Here is a 16,932-nt window from a genome sequence, read left to right on the forward strand (position 1 = left end):
TGATCTCGTCGATTTGCGTTTGGGAGAGCATGTTGTTGCGTACTATCGCTCTACGCCTCGCGTTCATCGCGTTCTGATCAAGCCTCCCGACGAACTCTGGATACGCTTCCTCGAACATTGTTAGTATTCGAGGGCGACCGCTCATGTCCGTCTCCAAAGCAGTGCAGATGTAATAGGCGCGGATCACGAATTCATTCATTTCGTGTGTCCACATGATCCGGCGCCTAGTGGTACCCACAAGTGTGGACGACTGTCGTCTGGCAGTCGCAACACGTCTCGTAGGCGCAGCGTTTCTTGGGTGATGTCGATGGCTGCTGTTTCCGTGTGGCGGTAGCTCTTCGGGTTGAACCCGGCTGGTGGCCCGCTCTTGCACATCGCCCTCCAGCCGCTGGCCGCTCGCTCTTACGCCCGTTCCAGGACCAGCTCCAGTTCGGGGACCCTCCTCGGGTGATCGCATTCTAATTACTCTTCGTGAACGTAGCTCCATTTTCTGGGTGTATCTCCTTTGCCCGGGAGACAGCGGGTTGGCAAGGCCTCCATGACCCGGGAGGCCTTCCCCGGGAGAGATATAGCGCTCTGACTCGCTCGCACCCCCTCACTTAGCCACTTTCGACACCCGTTCTCGGAGCCAAGACCAGGTGTGTGTTTCCAGTTCACGCCCGATCTAAAAATGTCGTCATATGATCTTCGTGGAGGCGTGAGATAGGAACATTTGAGACCAACAGGCAGGCTCCTACCCTATGTTGATCCCCATTTGAGAACCACCATTTTTTTTTTTTTTTTTTTTTTTTTTTTTTTTTTTTTTTTTTGTTCAAATTTTGTTAGCTGGATAGTCGATAGATTTAGGCAAAGTTGAAGTTGTACCCTCCCGTGCATCCGTTAAATACATCCGGAGGTAAGAATGGCATTGTGGTTTGGCTCATGTGGCGTAATTTTGAATGGTTCTTGTGTGTGCTTTTCGTGTAACCTCTTTAGGAAGCGCCGCTACTGACCCCACGGAGTCAACGTTGGAATTGACCAAAAATCCAGCCAAGGCTCAAACCTTTCCGCCTGGTTCGAAGACTGCGCTGCGCGAACAATACTGGCAGCCGCAACAGGCGTAAACCGGAAGTTAGGACCGCTCATCGCACGCCCAGCTAGGAGTAGAACCCGTCGACGTAGCGAATCACATAAATCCATGGTAGTGAGTACCTTTTTTCCTTATCCATTATTAACATGCGCATGTAGGATAAGTGATATTGAGCAAAACGCTATAAATAGCTACTAACCACGAAAGCCACACAATTCAAAGCCATACACACACAAATAATGCATGCAGTGGAGAGCTCACTCCATATGACTGTGTAATTTCAATCGCTATAAGCGAAGCCATTCATGAATAGCCTAACGGAGTAAATAGCAAGCGCGCCGTCTTCTCAACCTAGATGTGATGAGATCGAGACTTGGGAGGAAAATTAGAGTAGAGTAATGAAATTTGATTAATGTTCTTAGAGTAAATAAATTTTCTATGTTGATGGATGTTCTTTCCTGATTGACTAAATGTTCAATGTAGAAGAGAAGTGTTGATGAAGCTAATTGATTTAAGTGATTGAGAATGTTGTGAGAGATGTTTTGATATTTAATGTAGTGTAAAATAAACTTTTCCGTTCGATTTATATGTTAAGGTCTAAGAAACAAATGTGTATTTACTGGCTCGCGGTGGCCTAAACACCGACGAACCCGTTCACTCTTCTTTTTGTGTTAATTAGGTCACGAGTCAGGGTGGAGACTCCTTTTTTGTTTACTTCCACTCTCACTCCTACGCTCCGAAGCGAGCTCTGAAGTTGAGGGGAAGATCATTATTAGTAGGTCCAGTGAGGAGACCTCAGCATAAGTGGTAGTCAGTGGGATCGACCCAGACTTCCTTGTGTCTGCATTACGTCTCGTGGACAAACGATATCGCGGGTTCTCCCGAGAGTGCAGGAAAAAAGTCGCGAAGCTAACCGGGTTTGTGAGGAGAAAAGGACAAACCCGCCCTCAGTGGGTGTCTCATTGCCGGGCAAGGAAAATAACACGGCGGTCGGTCTCCCTCACGGGAGTGGCGCTTAAGCCGACCGCTTATCTGCGCAAATTCCCCGGTAGCGACGGGCTCGCGCGCTCCCCCGGCGTCGCGGGTTACAACATTGCGGACCGCTCACGAGTTTTCTCGTGTTTCGCGTTCCGTCTATTACGGATGGATCACGAAATAACCCGTGTTTTGTACACTTGATGGTTAAATCCTTGGTCTGTCAAGAATCTAACAAGACCTACCGATGACTCGTCTTCGTCTCATCCACACCGATGGAAACGATCTCATTCGTGGAATCCGAACAAATGAAGCGTACAAGTTTGCCCCAAAACGTGCGGTACTTAATGTGTTAAGATGTTTCGGATTGTCCGATTTGGGTCAAATATGCACCGATTTGTTGTAAAATTTGTTGCCATTTTAAAGGTGGCTTCATAAGCCATTATGAAAATTATCTTATAGAATATTTCGTCCTTATTTCGTGGGAAAACGTAACGAAAGAGTAGAACTGGAGGTTTTTATTTCTCTCCGCCAGGCCGCTGGTGAGACATTCACTCGCTACTTGCTGAGATTGCGTACGCCGCATGCCTCGAAAGTACACTGAATCTGGATGGGATCGTGAACTATGCGATTAACCGCAAGGTTTTATTGAAGTAGAAGGTGAAAAACGCATCCATCTAGATCTAAAAATGGAGCCATAGCAGTGGTCAAGCAAGAATGGGCAAGGAAGATAATGCCAAGGAGTAGACATTCCACACGACCGGTTTAGTGCGAGCGAAAATGGGAAGGCAGAGGATGAACAGAATGTAGCCAGTGTGGATCTTGACGGCACCAACGAGAATCTGAAAACTGCATTGCCCGAAATACTACATACAACAGCTGCGGCGATGTGGGCTACTTTGCAAGAAAGTGCACAGCTAACCAGAATAAGTTATCTAAAACCCGATACTATTAATACAAAAACTGTAAAAGTTAAATCTTATTGAATTAAGCGATGAATAAATAAGCAAACACTAATAGTATTTTCAAATCACTTATTTTGCTAGGTGAAGACACAGAATGATGGAACAATCGTGGGATTTTTGACCTACTTCCAACTGAATTTTTGATTGATTCTGGGGCAACAATCAACACCGTTACCGAGAATGACTGGGAGAAGTTGGTGTCTAGCAACGCCAGGGTTTTTGAGAAAAAACTGGAATATGCTAGCCAGTATAACATGTGCATTCCACATGTCATTCCCACGTTTTCCAAACTTGCACATTCGACAAACTACATCGGTGGGAAAATGCTGTTATTACTAACCGACACATAATTGAAAATTCGCCTGCACAAAGGCCGTCAGCGTTTTCGCGAAAAACAAAAGTGTCCCCTTTCGCATGTTCACCGATCGCTGATTGGTGATCGTATACATAGCATCTAAATGAATCAATGCTTCAAGTGTCTCCCGTAGGAACCTGTAATAAAAAGATTTCGAAAAATAAATTCATTACGTGTTGAACCGTCGAACGAAGTGTGTGTTCACATTATAATATCGGCTAATTCTGGCATCCTGAAGTTTCGGCTATCCGAAGGACCGGACAGAGCATTACGTGGACGCATCGGAGGTGGGCCTTGGAGCGGTTTTAGTCAAAAGGAATAGTATGAACCAGCCAAGGATAATCCGCTTCGTGTCATAAGGCCTTACAAAGACAGGAGGAGTGTACCCGCAAACCCAACGCGAGGCATAAGCCGTCGTTTGGGCAGCCGAGAAATTTTATTTGTATTTATTCGGAATACGCATCACGGTACTAACTGACCATAAGACACTCGAATACATATTTGAAGGAAAACACCAGGAAGGAAAACGTGCTCGCTCTCGTTCCGAGGCCTGGGCATTGCGCCTACAATATTCGACAGCTAGATGGGGCTGTGGACGTTAATAATGCTGACATTGAAGATGCGAGGCCACCCTCAATCTGAACATTCTTTTATTGATCGGCCACCAGTCAATCACCCGTTTCTGCATCTCCCCCATAAACATGGAAGCTCGTATGTTCGTATGTGTTGCCGCAGCTCTGGTGGATGCTAGACCCACCTTGGAACGATCGCACCATCGAACTTTTCAGTGCACCTCCTGCAGCGCTACGATGATGAAATTGCGGGCTCTCAATACTTCCGAAAGAATTCGGGTACTCGCAAGAAAATTGAGAGACTTGCAGTTCCATGTTCCGAGTTTCCAATCTCTAGTCCGTGTTCTTTGCGTGAGGCTAGTCCGATTATCCTGTCTCGAATTTCTTTATGAATTTTCCTGTGCGTTTCATCTTTACGAATGGGTGCACCAACCCCCTGTTTCGCCGCAGGATCGTCGTGCACAACTCTTTCTAGAATCCCCGCTGGCATGAAGACAGTGATCAGCCACCTCTGACATGAGGAACAAACGCTGTTTTGGGCCACACCTCCATGGTGAGCAGACGCTCGTAGAGGCCCTTTTCCCGTCGGCATATGACCAAGATCCCACCGGGGTTGGTTACCCGATCTTCACTATGGTTACTCGTACCCCAGCCGGCACCGGATAGGACTTACTGGACAGAAAGCTAAGGACCACGAATGGGGTCTATTTTATGCCTGCAGGTACGTGAAGTACCGATAGTACGCTTAGTCCAGTCATTTACCAACCTTGCTTAATAAAACCCAGGTATAACAATGTTTGAACTTAGGTTCATCTGATAAACTAATATATGCTTCATTTTTGCGACGTGACAATGCTCCAAAATACCAGTTTTTTAAATGCTTGTTTCTCATAAATTACAAAACGAAGCCTATGTCCACCTATGATTCTTCAAACAAGTATTTAACTGTCCATTCGGTCCATTCAATGGTATATAGACATTGAAGTTCGCTTAAGGTGGTTCGTGAAGGTGGAAGGAAGCCATTGTAGTAGTATAGGTAAAACCACGTGTAAAAATGGGATAATAGTATTTGTGAGAGAAGAGCAAAGCACCCGTAAATAGATCAATTCCCTTATCAGACTGTGTGGCGCTTCACTGACACGAGTCTTAGAATACATTTGAAGAAAATAACAATTCAATACTGAAGTAAAATGCATGAACGATGTGTTCCGATGAACAATTGCAAATATAAATATATATAGAAGGTGAATTTGCATATGAAGAAAAATTCTGATTATATGCGAGCGTATGAGCAAATTTATAACACATGCGAAATGGGGCTCTTTTGGTATTAACAAATTCTTTCGCACAGTAACTCGATGTTGATAATTCTTTAATTCTTTAAAATTTTCCTTCGTTGATCGTTTTCACATATACATGTTGGAGAGCATTAACCCTTCTCTTCGTTGGCCGAGGCGTTTTGATTGAATGTAATACTTTTCCGTTTACTATTTTTGAAGGCATGTGCAGCTGTGTTCCGAGCTCTGCAATACAATTTTCTTAACGAATGTTAAAGTTGCTAAGATTTTCATTATAGACCCATTAAACGTAAAAATAATAATTGTATTGACATCAACACAATTTTATTTTATTGATTTTCATGACATGAAACGCTATGACTTAGGGATAACATTTTATTGAGTGTTTGTTATAGCTGTTTCGATGATGTTGTCTGGCATCAGTGTCGAAAAAATAACGATGCTCTCCGAATACAAACAAAACCATTGCGGAAAACTGAAAAATAAAAATTTATCTTTCAGAGCACTAGCTCCAGTTTTCCGACGTTTTTCATTATACATTGCGACGTCAGATGAAAATTTAATATCTCGTTAGTAATCGATTAGAGTTTGGTTAATATTACTTGATGGGAAGTGTGCGAAAACGATCATTTTCTACATACAAATTTATTGATTTTTTTGCATATCGGGCGAGGGGTGAGGGAGGGAGATGAAAGAAGTGAGCGCCATTGTGACAGCCATTTGTGGCTTCGTTCCACCTTCACTTTAAGCAAGTGCAGAGATATCTTAAGGAAACCATAATTAATGTGGATGAAGTACCAGACGAGAACTCTTATTTTAAAAAGGTCATATATATTTTCGATTTATCATTTCAATCAATTGAATCTTGATGCAATATTAGTTGCTACAAATTCTCCAGCACGCAGTGCATTCAACTGAGTTGAAAGTCGGACTGTCCCTCTTTCCCGGTAGGTTAAATACTTATTCGTGATCATAAGGGACCCGATATGCAACTTATATGTAAAACTCAAAACAAGGGACCCGGAATTGGAAACAAAACATTTTTAATATGCAGTATGCATTTTTAGTATGAATCGTATGAAGCTGATTTATGGAATAACCTAGCGATCGATGAATATCCCGTCAAAGCAGAATATATAAGGTCCGAAAACTTCCAAATTGACGAAGCAGAATTAGTACAATATTAAGCCGAGTAGTTTGCTCGTCACGTAAGGACATGCCAAGACCTTTTGCAAGTAGTGAAATGTAACGATAAGAACTGCTGCATTGAACGAAGGAGTAGTTACTTTTGTGTAAATCAACATCAATTTATAGCAGTCCATGTTCTTCTCAGCTAAACGCCAGATGGTTTGAAAGCACCAATACCAACAGATGTGAGCATTAATTTTCCGTCTCGGTTTGTACAGAATTCTATGAACTTGACGAAAGTTGGTTAGTTATCCGCATCGGCTGATTGCCAGAAATTGGGAAACAGAACAACTACCGCAGGAGTGGAAAGAAGCGGTTATTTGCCCTATCTTCAAAAAAGGGGACAAACTAGAATGTGAAAACTTTCGTGCACCGTGGACCGATAACGTCCTGAATGCCGCCTACACAGTGCTTTCCCAAATGATCTTCCGTCGGCTATCGCGCCTGACAAACAGATTCGTGGGAGGTTCTCAGGCCGGCTTCATCGAAGGTCAGTCAATTTTCACCTTGCGGCAGATCATCCGGAAATGCCGTGAGTACAAAGTCCCTACGCACCATCTATTCATCGACTTTAAACCCGCATACGATTCAATAACACGAAAAGAGCTATGGAGAATCATGGACGAAAACTGCTTCCCCGTGAAGCTGACAAGACTGATTAAGGCTACGATGGATGGAATACAGTGCTGAGTGCGAATATCGGGTGGATTATCTGATTCATTCGAGTCCCGTAGGGGGTTTCGATAAGGCGATGGTCTCTCTTGACTACTGTTCAATATTGCGCTATAGGGTGTTATGGGACGAGCAGCGTTTAACTTGCGTGGTACGTTCTTCAATAGATCCAGTCAATTCATTGGCTACGCTGATGACGTAGACATTGTCGGCAGAACATTTGAGACGGCAGCTGAACATTACATCAGACTTGAGCTCGAAGCAGAGAGAATTGGACTGAAAATCAATTTGTCTAAAACCTAATACATGCTGGCTTCCGGATCCGAGCACGACAGGACCCGATTAGGTAGTAGTGTAAATGATCGACGGCGATGCGTTCGAGGTAGTGGGCCAAGTTGTCTACCTTGGATCAATGGTAACGTCTGACAATGATACCAGCCGCGAGATCCGGAGACGCATTATCAATCGGAGTCTTACCTACTATAACCTCCACAAACACTTAAGGTCAAACAGACCTAACAGTCGTGAAAATGTTCCCTGTATAAACGGCTAATAAGTCCGGTCGTCCTCTACGGGCACGAGACTTGGACAATACTCGAAGAGGACCTGCGAGCACTCGGAATCTTTGAACGACGGGTGTTAAGAACCATCTTCGGCGGTGTGCAGGAGGACGGCGTATGGAGGTGAATAATAAACCACAAGCTCACGCAACTCACCGGCGAACCAAGTATCCAGAAAGTGATCAAGCCTGGAAGGATACGCTGGGCAAGACATGTTGCATGAATGTCGGACAACTATCCTGCAAAAATGGTGTTCATCGGGAATCCGGCTGGTACGAGACGACGAGGAGCGCAACGAGCAATAAGGTCAGGCCAAGTGAAGCATGACATGGTGAGCACAGGGTGCCCGCGGAATTGGAGAGAGATAGCCACGAACCGAATTCATTGGGGAAAAATTGTTAATCAGGCCTCAAAGTTTCAAGCCTCCCAAAAAACAAAGAGTGGTCAAGAATCAGGCCATGTTGTGTTCTCTATTTAATGTACTATACGCCGTTGGTTAAACTATCTTATTTTTTTCTACAAAATTTTATTCATCATCTCACATAATCGAACCCGGTACCGAATTGGTAGAGGGGCTGAAAATTAATGCATAAACATGCAATCTCACGAATACTTTTCAATTTATTCAATGAAAAAATTTCTTATGTTTAAAATTACTGACGTCAAAGTGATTTGTCCCTCCCACGAGTATTGCAAAGTTGATCAATAATTTACAATTCACTATCGCTGATAGCTGATGATCGTTCCCCTCAAATCATGCACACCACTTTTGTACAACTGATCATCCGCGCTTCCTTAATCACTGTCTTCCTTGGCATATATCGCTTGGTTCCGCCGCTTGAACTTTTTATTCGGTGGTCTTTCCTCGGCATTACCTACCGTTGCGTCTTCAACCACGACGGCGGATGCACCGTCGACATGCATAACTTTAGGGCTCGACAGATTCAAATCGTCAATAGTGAAATTGTCCGATAGATTCAAATCCTGCTTTTTGGGCGTCGGAGCGCTGCGATTCGATGTAGACAGGGAGGAAGAATCGAGCGTAGACTCGTCTGAACTAGAATTAGGGCGCCACTTGGGTTTCGGTAGAATAGATGACAACGTGGGCCGGGCTAGCAAATGTGTGGGTTCATTGGACTCTTCATTCGAGGATGAATCGTCTTCTATTATCAGCTCATCGTCGTTTCGTTCCGGGCTAACCGAAACAGTCAACGGACTCAGGTCCACGTAGTTTGAGACGTTGAGCTCATGACCACTCATGAGCATGGCTAACCGGAGGGGATCATCAATGTTCAGCTTGTCGCAGAAATCTGTCGTTTGGGGATTCAGCAGGGCGTTGGGCTGCTCCACAAGATCAAAATCAGCCGCAGCGCTTGGATCGTGTGGTGCCGTGATCCGTGTGAAATTCAAAGGTATGCGGAGATCATTTTGGAACCGCTCCAACACAGTCCTTTTCTCCATCTCATTAGGAACGAAGTTGAACCGCTCTCCGCCGCCGTCTCCCGGCATGTATCCATTGCTTCCCTTCACACTGATCAAATGATTGGTGAGGTGAAGAATCGTGAGCCACTCCAAATCGTAGCAAAGCTCCACTTTCTTCCCAGGAGATGCTTCGGGATTTTCTATATCAAGCACTTGCAAAAACCTCCGTTTGGGTAAGCACTTATCCAATGCCAGAAACTTTGTGACCATTCCATCGCCATGAGGAATGAGCGCGGAAAACTTACAGTGGAGATGAGCTGAGAACCAGTAAGGTGGCTTCAAAGTCATCAACAGGTCCTCACAAGGTGCACTTCCGAGCTTGTTCTCCTCAATGTCTTCTCGAAATGCGGGTTTAAATCGTAACAATTGCTTTTTGTTTCCATAACTGGTAACTCCTCGAGGCCAATCATGAGAAAGTAAAATGTCCACCTTTGGCGTCAACTGTTTCAAGCGGAACACATCGATTTGGCGAATATGATAAACACTTCTCTTGGTAGACTCATTGAACGGAGAAAACTCAAATCTACCTTTCAGATAATCGTGTCCCTTATAAATGCCGGAGATTCCCGCGATTTTAACACCATTTACATTCACTACACCAGCATACCCGAGATAGTAAATGTTTGGCGCCACCCAACCACCATACGGAAGTTCTTGCAAGTAATTCGAAGCTTCGTGGTTTCCGCCGATGAAAATGGTTAATACCGGGGCAGTTTTTTCACCGCTGTAATATCTGAAATCACAATCACAAAAATGGTAAGACCCTACGTCGAAATTTGACGATAATTCCACTCACTTGTAAAAGGTGCACATATCCAAGTGCTTCTTTGGAACGGCCATGCACTGCAGATCCTGTAGGTTCCTTGTAGATTGAAAATCTCCGCAGCAGATCAGAAGATCGACCTTGTATCCTTCTCGCTGCTGAATGCTCTCAATCAGGTCGTAAATCTTCTCCAACTCGCCGTGAGCACAACCCTCGATAGCGATTATCATTTTGACTAATTAAATATTAACTATTTGTACTTCGACTCTGGCACAGGATATAATCAAATGAAATAGTCAACAAAAACAAAACTATACTCTGAAGGCTCGGCTTGATGCAAAGAAAAAGAACACTATTGAACACAACACAAATGCACAGTAAAGAAGCGGTTTAAAGCAGAATTAAACAAAAACAAACTCTTCTCTAAGCTAGGCTTGAAGTACACTCTGCATTTTGGAATACATATAGAAACGGCTGAATCTCCGAGATGCACTTGCTTGCTTTCTCTCAGAACCAAGCTTCTCTGTTAATTCGCCTCCAGTAGTGGTTTTTCTTCTTGTTGGAATTCACCATTCAGATAAATTTGACAACTCTAGCATGACATCGAAATTCGCGTTGACGGTGGAATGGTGTCGCCATCTGGATACGACATTAGTTTGTATGAGGCCAACTATTCCCTGTCAGATTAGTCGGCCCTAAGGCAATTTTAAAGCTAAAATTTGTATGAAAATTCTTCCTTGGCGTTATTTTTCTACTAGAAATACATTTTTCTGACCCTAATTTAAACTACTTTCTATGAATTTTCATATATTTTCACCAAAACTTACCATTATAATATAAAATTATCATTAGACACAATTTTTGTATGATATTTTTACACTACTTGTAAGCAAAAGTGATTTTCATTTAGATGAAGTACTAATTTGATTTGGGAAAAATAATTTTCATTCATAATTTTTATTCCAAAAGGGTGTTCATTTCTTCTGCAAACCCATATTGTCATGCCTACTCCCCCATTCTGTAATACAAAGCTCAATGCCGTCAACGCGGATGCTGGCGTGATTGGAAGCCAGGGTTGGTTCATTACAAACACAGCTGTTATCAGAACAGATGCATCTGCTTTACCGACACATGTGCTGCGCCAGACCGATATACACTACACTTTCGGTGGTTTGACGAACAATGTGCTCGATTCGAAGAAACCCACTTGTTTTATTTGAGATTTTAACTCTACCTGAGAGTACCTGTAAACCTAATACTATATCGGTAGGTTTAATTTAGACGTACAACAATGGTAAATATTCATTGATCAACATAAGAATACCCTGGGCTTATCGAGTAAGGCTATCTACACACTAGTCAACCTAAGTTGGAAAACAACTTGACGAATATCGCAAAGAAGTCGAGAGCATGTGTAATCAAATGGGAGCATATACACTAGGCAACTGGCAACTTCGAAAGAACCAACTTTTTCAATTCAACTCAGCATGTCGAGTCGCGCACGATATGTGTCGACAGCTTTTCCGTTCAATTGCTGTTCTGCCGTAATCTCGCGAAGTGACGCAAGCGCCAGAGGGAAGAATTTTCAGTATGAGACTTTTCGCAAAATTGCATGTACAACCAGCATACGCGTACATTACGAAAATCTGATCTGTACAAATTGTGTACAATTGATGGAGAAACATTGCCATCGGCTTGATTTTTGGAAAAAATGGAGTTTTGTTTAAGTTATGTTACCAACGCCAGTTTGTTGTGGAAACAGCAAGTTTTAATCGCTGTTTCCACAACCGATTGGCGTTCATCCATCAAAGAATGCGAGAATCTGTTTCCAATTATTTTTTCCAAAATGCCGCCGTTGGACGGAGCATAAGGAAGCATCAAGGAGAAGAGTTCTACAAATTTTCCGACTTTGTAGCAATCGTCGAGCAGGCTAACGTAGTTGAGAACCAGATGTAACAATTATGGATAGCACCATTTTTTTCCAATCCAAAATGCAATTGAAAACATCCGTGTCAAATAAGATAATCCCGTCCGAAATTATTCGATGTCAAGCAAATACAGTTTACGCGAGGATGTTTTGAGTTTTGTTAAGGTGCGTTTCGATAGAGAATTTAGAAGAGTGCAGCATTTACCAACATTTACCACATTTACCATTCAATCAACACTTCAATTCATCCGAAAGAGAAATTGAGCAGGTGAGGTAAGTAAGCATCGTCAAGAAGCTTTGTCTCTTGATTCCTGAAGATAAAGGACACTTTTGGAAAATCCTTGTAATCAATTGATGAGTTTTTTCTTTTTGATGATTGATGAGTTTTAACTATTTAGTTACAATCGTTATGTGCAATATGTGAGAACAACAGTACACTTCAATCTAGGATACTTGTTTTCTTTCAATATGAGTTCGATTTTCTGATTTTAAATATTTGACAAGATTTTTAAACAGAGCTTCTAAGTACATGATTTGTATAACAAAATTGTTGTTATAAATGTATCACTGCACAGGGATCGACTGTTTTTATTAAAATATTTGGCATGAGGAGATTTTCCGAAATGTGTTTTTTACAAGAAAAAAGTCATGCGACTCTCATTCGGCAAAAAGTCTATTACGGAACATGTTGTTATTAGAAATTTGCTGTCCCTTCTCGTTCATTCTATGTCATCAGAACAGATAAAAAAATCACATCGCAGCACAATCAAATTACGTCACATCAAAAGGGAAATGGCGCTTGCGCCACATCACAGTGGAAATGGCGCTTACGCCATGCCGTTTTCAAGCTTTTACGGGGTCATTTTTTCACATTTCTATAAAACTTTGCAGTCGTTTTAAAGGATTTGGTATTATTTATCGATCTATAACATAAAAAGTAAAATGTCAATTTTGGCGCTTGCGTCACTTTGCGAAATCACGGCAGTGCTGTCGTTTTAATTTTTGCGTTCATTGAATTTCAATATTTGTTAGGGGCAATGTTGGTGATTGACGAGAGAATCGACGAAAGCATCCAACTTTTTTCAGCATGTGAAAACAGCTTCTTCAATCAATGTGTTGGTCTCGCATCATACGATACCAATCAGTGAGTGAGCGAATCCAAACATGTGGTAGACAAGTTCATTCTGTCTCGTAAGTAGAAAGAACAGCAGCTTTGTCGACCAATGATTCACCATCGATCGGATTTGTGTGCGGATGAGACAGAGAAGGATCGCCAAGCGATAATTTTCCCGTGATTGCACTCATTTGAACGATTATCATACCGACAGCAAGCGTTTTAGGGGCCGATGCAGCAAATATCTGTATATTGTGATGCATACCGTACAAACATTTATAAGCAGGGACAAAGCGGCAATTTTCATTCGATCAGTTGTTTTTGAATGTCCCCTACTTATTCTAAAAAATTTATCAGGTGTAATACATATTTTAGATTAATGTGGGCTAATTGTATATGCGATTAAATATGTTATGTTTTGTAAATGCTTGTGGTACAGTAGTTTGTTTTCGAAGAATATCAGCATTAAAGGAAACTAGAAAACCGCCAGCAGGTAACTTTTAACGACAAAAAACAGGACCACACGGCTAACGTAAAGAAGAAAATATCGAATAAAAAAGTCTGATGCATGCGAATATACACACAGATGTGATATGAAATTGATAGCAACAATTTTTCTGTTATCCGGATGGTCAATATTTACCAGTTTTCGCATGGAGTATAGCGTTTCACCAATCGATGGAAAATAAATACGGTACAGTAATCTTCCGAATATACATATTTCAGTTTTTGCGGAATGTTCTTCAGAAAAGAAATGATGTTCTAATGTAAATCCGAAAGAACTTTTAACACAATCAAATAACGTTACGTGCCAGATTGTATGCATTATTTCTCCCAACAAAACGTTTTAAACCTGTTTTTAACCCTAATATACTCGCGCAAATGGTCTCCCAGACCGACAATCAATAATTTTGTTCTATGGAGGATAAATGACTTTAAAAACTGATTGAAGACGAAGAACACATATTAATAGAGTATCACGTTTTCTGCAAGGAATATTGAACAGAAAGAATATTGAAAGGTTACAATTATGATTTTTTGGGAATATATTGAAATAATTTTAAAATTAGTTAAGAAAGAGTAAGTACAGGTCGGACTCGATTATCCAGAGGGCTCAATTATCCGGAATTTTAGACTCGATCATCCGGAGTATTTTGGTTTTGATTTTTTTTTTATCGGAAATTTTGAATAATTTGTTAATATACTTTATAAATATGATTATTTGAACAAATTTGTACGAAGCTAGATAGAGGAGAGGGCTGGAAAAGGGGTTGGTCAATACAACTAGTTTCGATTATCTGCAGTAGATTTATATACGTTGGAAATTCCAAATTTAAATGAATACATCGATTTAATATTTAAACATACCTAATATGATAATTCAATGAAACATGGATGTAGTTAGGATGAGCATGGTCTGTTTAGTATGTTTTAATTCAGTTATCCACAGTGCATCATATATAATATGATCTTTCGAACAATCACGGATGTAGTAAGGAAAAGGAAAAGTTGGGGTAGGAGTATTGAGATTGTTGCAAAGAATACAAAATAAGTGATAAATCTTTGAATCCGCTTGGATAGTCCTTCGATTTATTGGATTCTCAAAAGATGTCTATTTAGCATCTTCATATGTTACGATATTATCGCAGAATAGATTTAATTTAATTTAATTTTTTTTTCTTGCAAATTATTATTTATTTCGGTTTGAAAATTAATTCATGAGTAACGATGTGCATTAGAGTGCCAGCGAGAATGATCATCTCAAATTTACGAATGGGACTTCCTGAAAAATATTGATTACCTCGAAAAGATATACTATACAACATTATAGCTCATTCAGACTTTACTTACTATTGTCGTAAAGACGCCAAAGTTTGAGTCTTCCGAAAACCATAACATCACCGTTCATGCGTTTGTGCGTTCTTTTACAGCCGACAACAGGATATCAACATTTTCCTTGACTTCACAATGGAATCAGTTGGTACCTCATCCCAAGCCTCGGCCACCCAAAACATAGCATCCTAATGTTGATTCGCTTAACCATCTCATCGAACTCTCCTTGGCTCCTGGATGCCAAGCTTTTGCTTGTATTTGGACTAGATCATTTGAATAATATTTTGGTTCATGAGCTGTAACAAGGCAATGATTTTTTTTCTCGAATTTCAAAACATTACTCCTCCCCCATGGGGCGCTAGTTAATTTGTGGGTAAGATACTGCATTATATGAATAAGTCAGTGCGAATCATTGTTATTTTACGTTTACCGAGAGATTTCCTTTTATTTTTTTTATGATTCGATTATCCGGAAAATTCGATCATCCGGAGTGAAAATAAAATCAACATTCCTTTTCATCTCTAGTCGAGAGTGAGCAGTCTGAGAAACTGATCATCCATTGCAGACCATTGGACAAAACGATTTCTCCAAAGATTTGGTGTTTTTGCGAAAGCCATCAAAGTCCAGCGCGGATACAACCAGGTTACAAAACTAGAGGGACGAGATCTAGCTTCATGAGGATGCATCGTATGCCTTTTCGAAATTTACAACAAATCAGTCTAGCCAGCAAGTAATCAACTACCCATCCCCTCTTGGATGATGCCTACACACGCTATTAATGATTTTTTCACTCGCTACCAATGATAAATCATTGATTTTTGGTACAAGTTATCTCAAAAGCTTATTTCAATAAGTGCGATCGTTTGCCCCATAGGCTGCGAACTTGTGCCTCCACTATTAGACAAAAATCCGCTTTTGACAATTTGTATTATAATAAATATTGGACAAGCAAAACCAAGTATTTATAAATTGCGTATCGAAGGTTATATATAGTTACTATCTGGTAAGCAAACTTAACCTTATTGGCTTTCCTTTTAAAAGTTATTGGACGACAACTGTTAGGTGCGCACCTGCGCCCATTAGCACATCGAAAAGTTATATTTTCATCGCATCGCATTTTTGCCTTGCGATTCAATTCTTTTCTGAGAGCGACACCACTCTATCACAAAGCGATTCGATCCAAAGCTCCGAGGCTAAGCACCCAATCGGATCAGGAAACGAAAGTAAAGCGCAGGCAGAAACTAACGAACGAGTCATAAAATGATACAAGCGAGTATCGATGAACACGCGCTCAGATACCAAACGATAACTCTCACGCTGTGTTCATTCAGTGTTTTCGTTGACACGTCAGTTTTCTGTTTCATGAGTGATTTGAAGCATTTTATTGTGTGCGTTGAATGAATCAAATAAGAAAATGTAACGAGCGCTCGTTGATACGATTGGAACCATCCTTGGTTAGGGGTAATACCAAACAGTTTTTTCACTGTTTGGTGTTGGCTCAGTTTAAAGAAACACTTATGAAATGTAAGTATTTTACGAACTTGATATACAATTTTTATTTGTTTAAATTGTTTTCGGGTGAAGCGATCTGAAAAAATTGAAGAGGGTCTCGAATGGGCAATGATCTACGTTGGACCAGCCGAATCGGAAGATTTCAATCAAGCTCTTGACAACCTTGACACGATCTATGTTGGTCCGGTATCAGAGGTGAAACAATTTTTTGTGTTCCAGGCAGATAGTCCCAATGTGGCGCGTATTCCGTACATAGTTGATGAGACAATGAATACTCAGAACGAAAATTACGAGAAAACACTCGGACAAAACCATTGTTTCATCAACATTTTTGACTCCAAGCCCCGTGTGACACAAATCAAAATGAATTAGGATGAGACGTCTTCAAGTAACACCAGATTTTTATTTATTCATAATGATACTACATCCCATTGAGAGATTTACATCTTCAAAATATTTCGCCAATAAATCCGATCGAAGACTGCAGTTCTCCAACTCTCGACCGCACCGATTCATGCCAAGTCATGTCCACCTTTGAACCAACCACCCGCACGCTGGGTTCCTCTTCTTCTTTTTCTTACCGGATTCGATATGAACACAGGGCTACTGTCCGGCAATCTTGCTACGTACCCTGCCCATCGTACTCG

General features: G+C 41.3%; 1 protein-coding gene across 1 annotated transcript; it reads right to left on the minus strand.

Moving 5' to 3' along the window:
- Window positions 1-805: 805 nt before the first annotated feature.
- LOC129764278 (lariat debranching enzyme) lies at window positions 806-10,471 on the minus strand. The gene is made up of 2 exons (XM_055763197.1): window positions 9,933-10,471; window positions 806-9,869 (listed from the first exon to the last, which is right to left on the minus strand). The coding sequence occupies exons 1-2, from the start codon at window positions 10,127-10,129 to the stop codon at window positions 8,450-8,452; spliced, it is 1,617 nt and encodes a 538-aa protein (XP_055619172.1). The 5' UTR covers window positions 10,130-10,471; the 3' UTR covers window positions 806-8,449.
- Window positions 10,472-16,932: the final 6,461 nt, after the last annotated feature.

The sequence above is a fragment of the Toxorhynchites rutilus genome, chromosome 2 (assembly GCF_029784135.1).
Source record: "Toxorhynchites rutilus septentrionalis strain SRP chromosome 2, ASM2978413v1, whole genome shotgun sequence".
Taxonomy (NCBI): domain Eukaryota; kingdom Metazoa; phylum Arthropoda; class Insecta; order Diptera; family Culicidae; genus Toxorhynchites; species Toxorhynchites rutilus.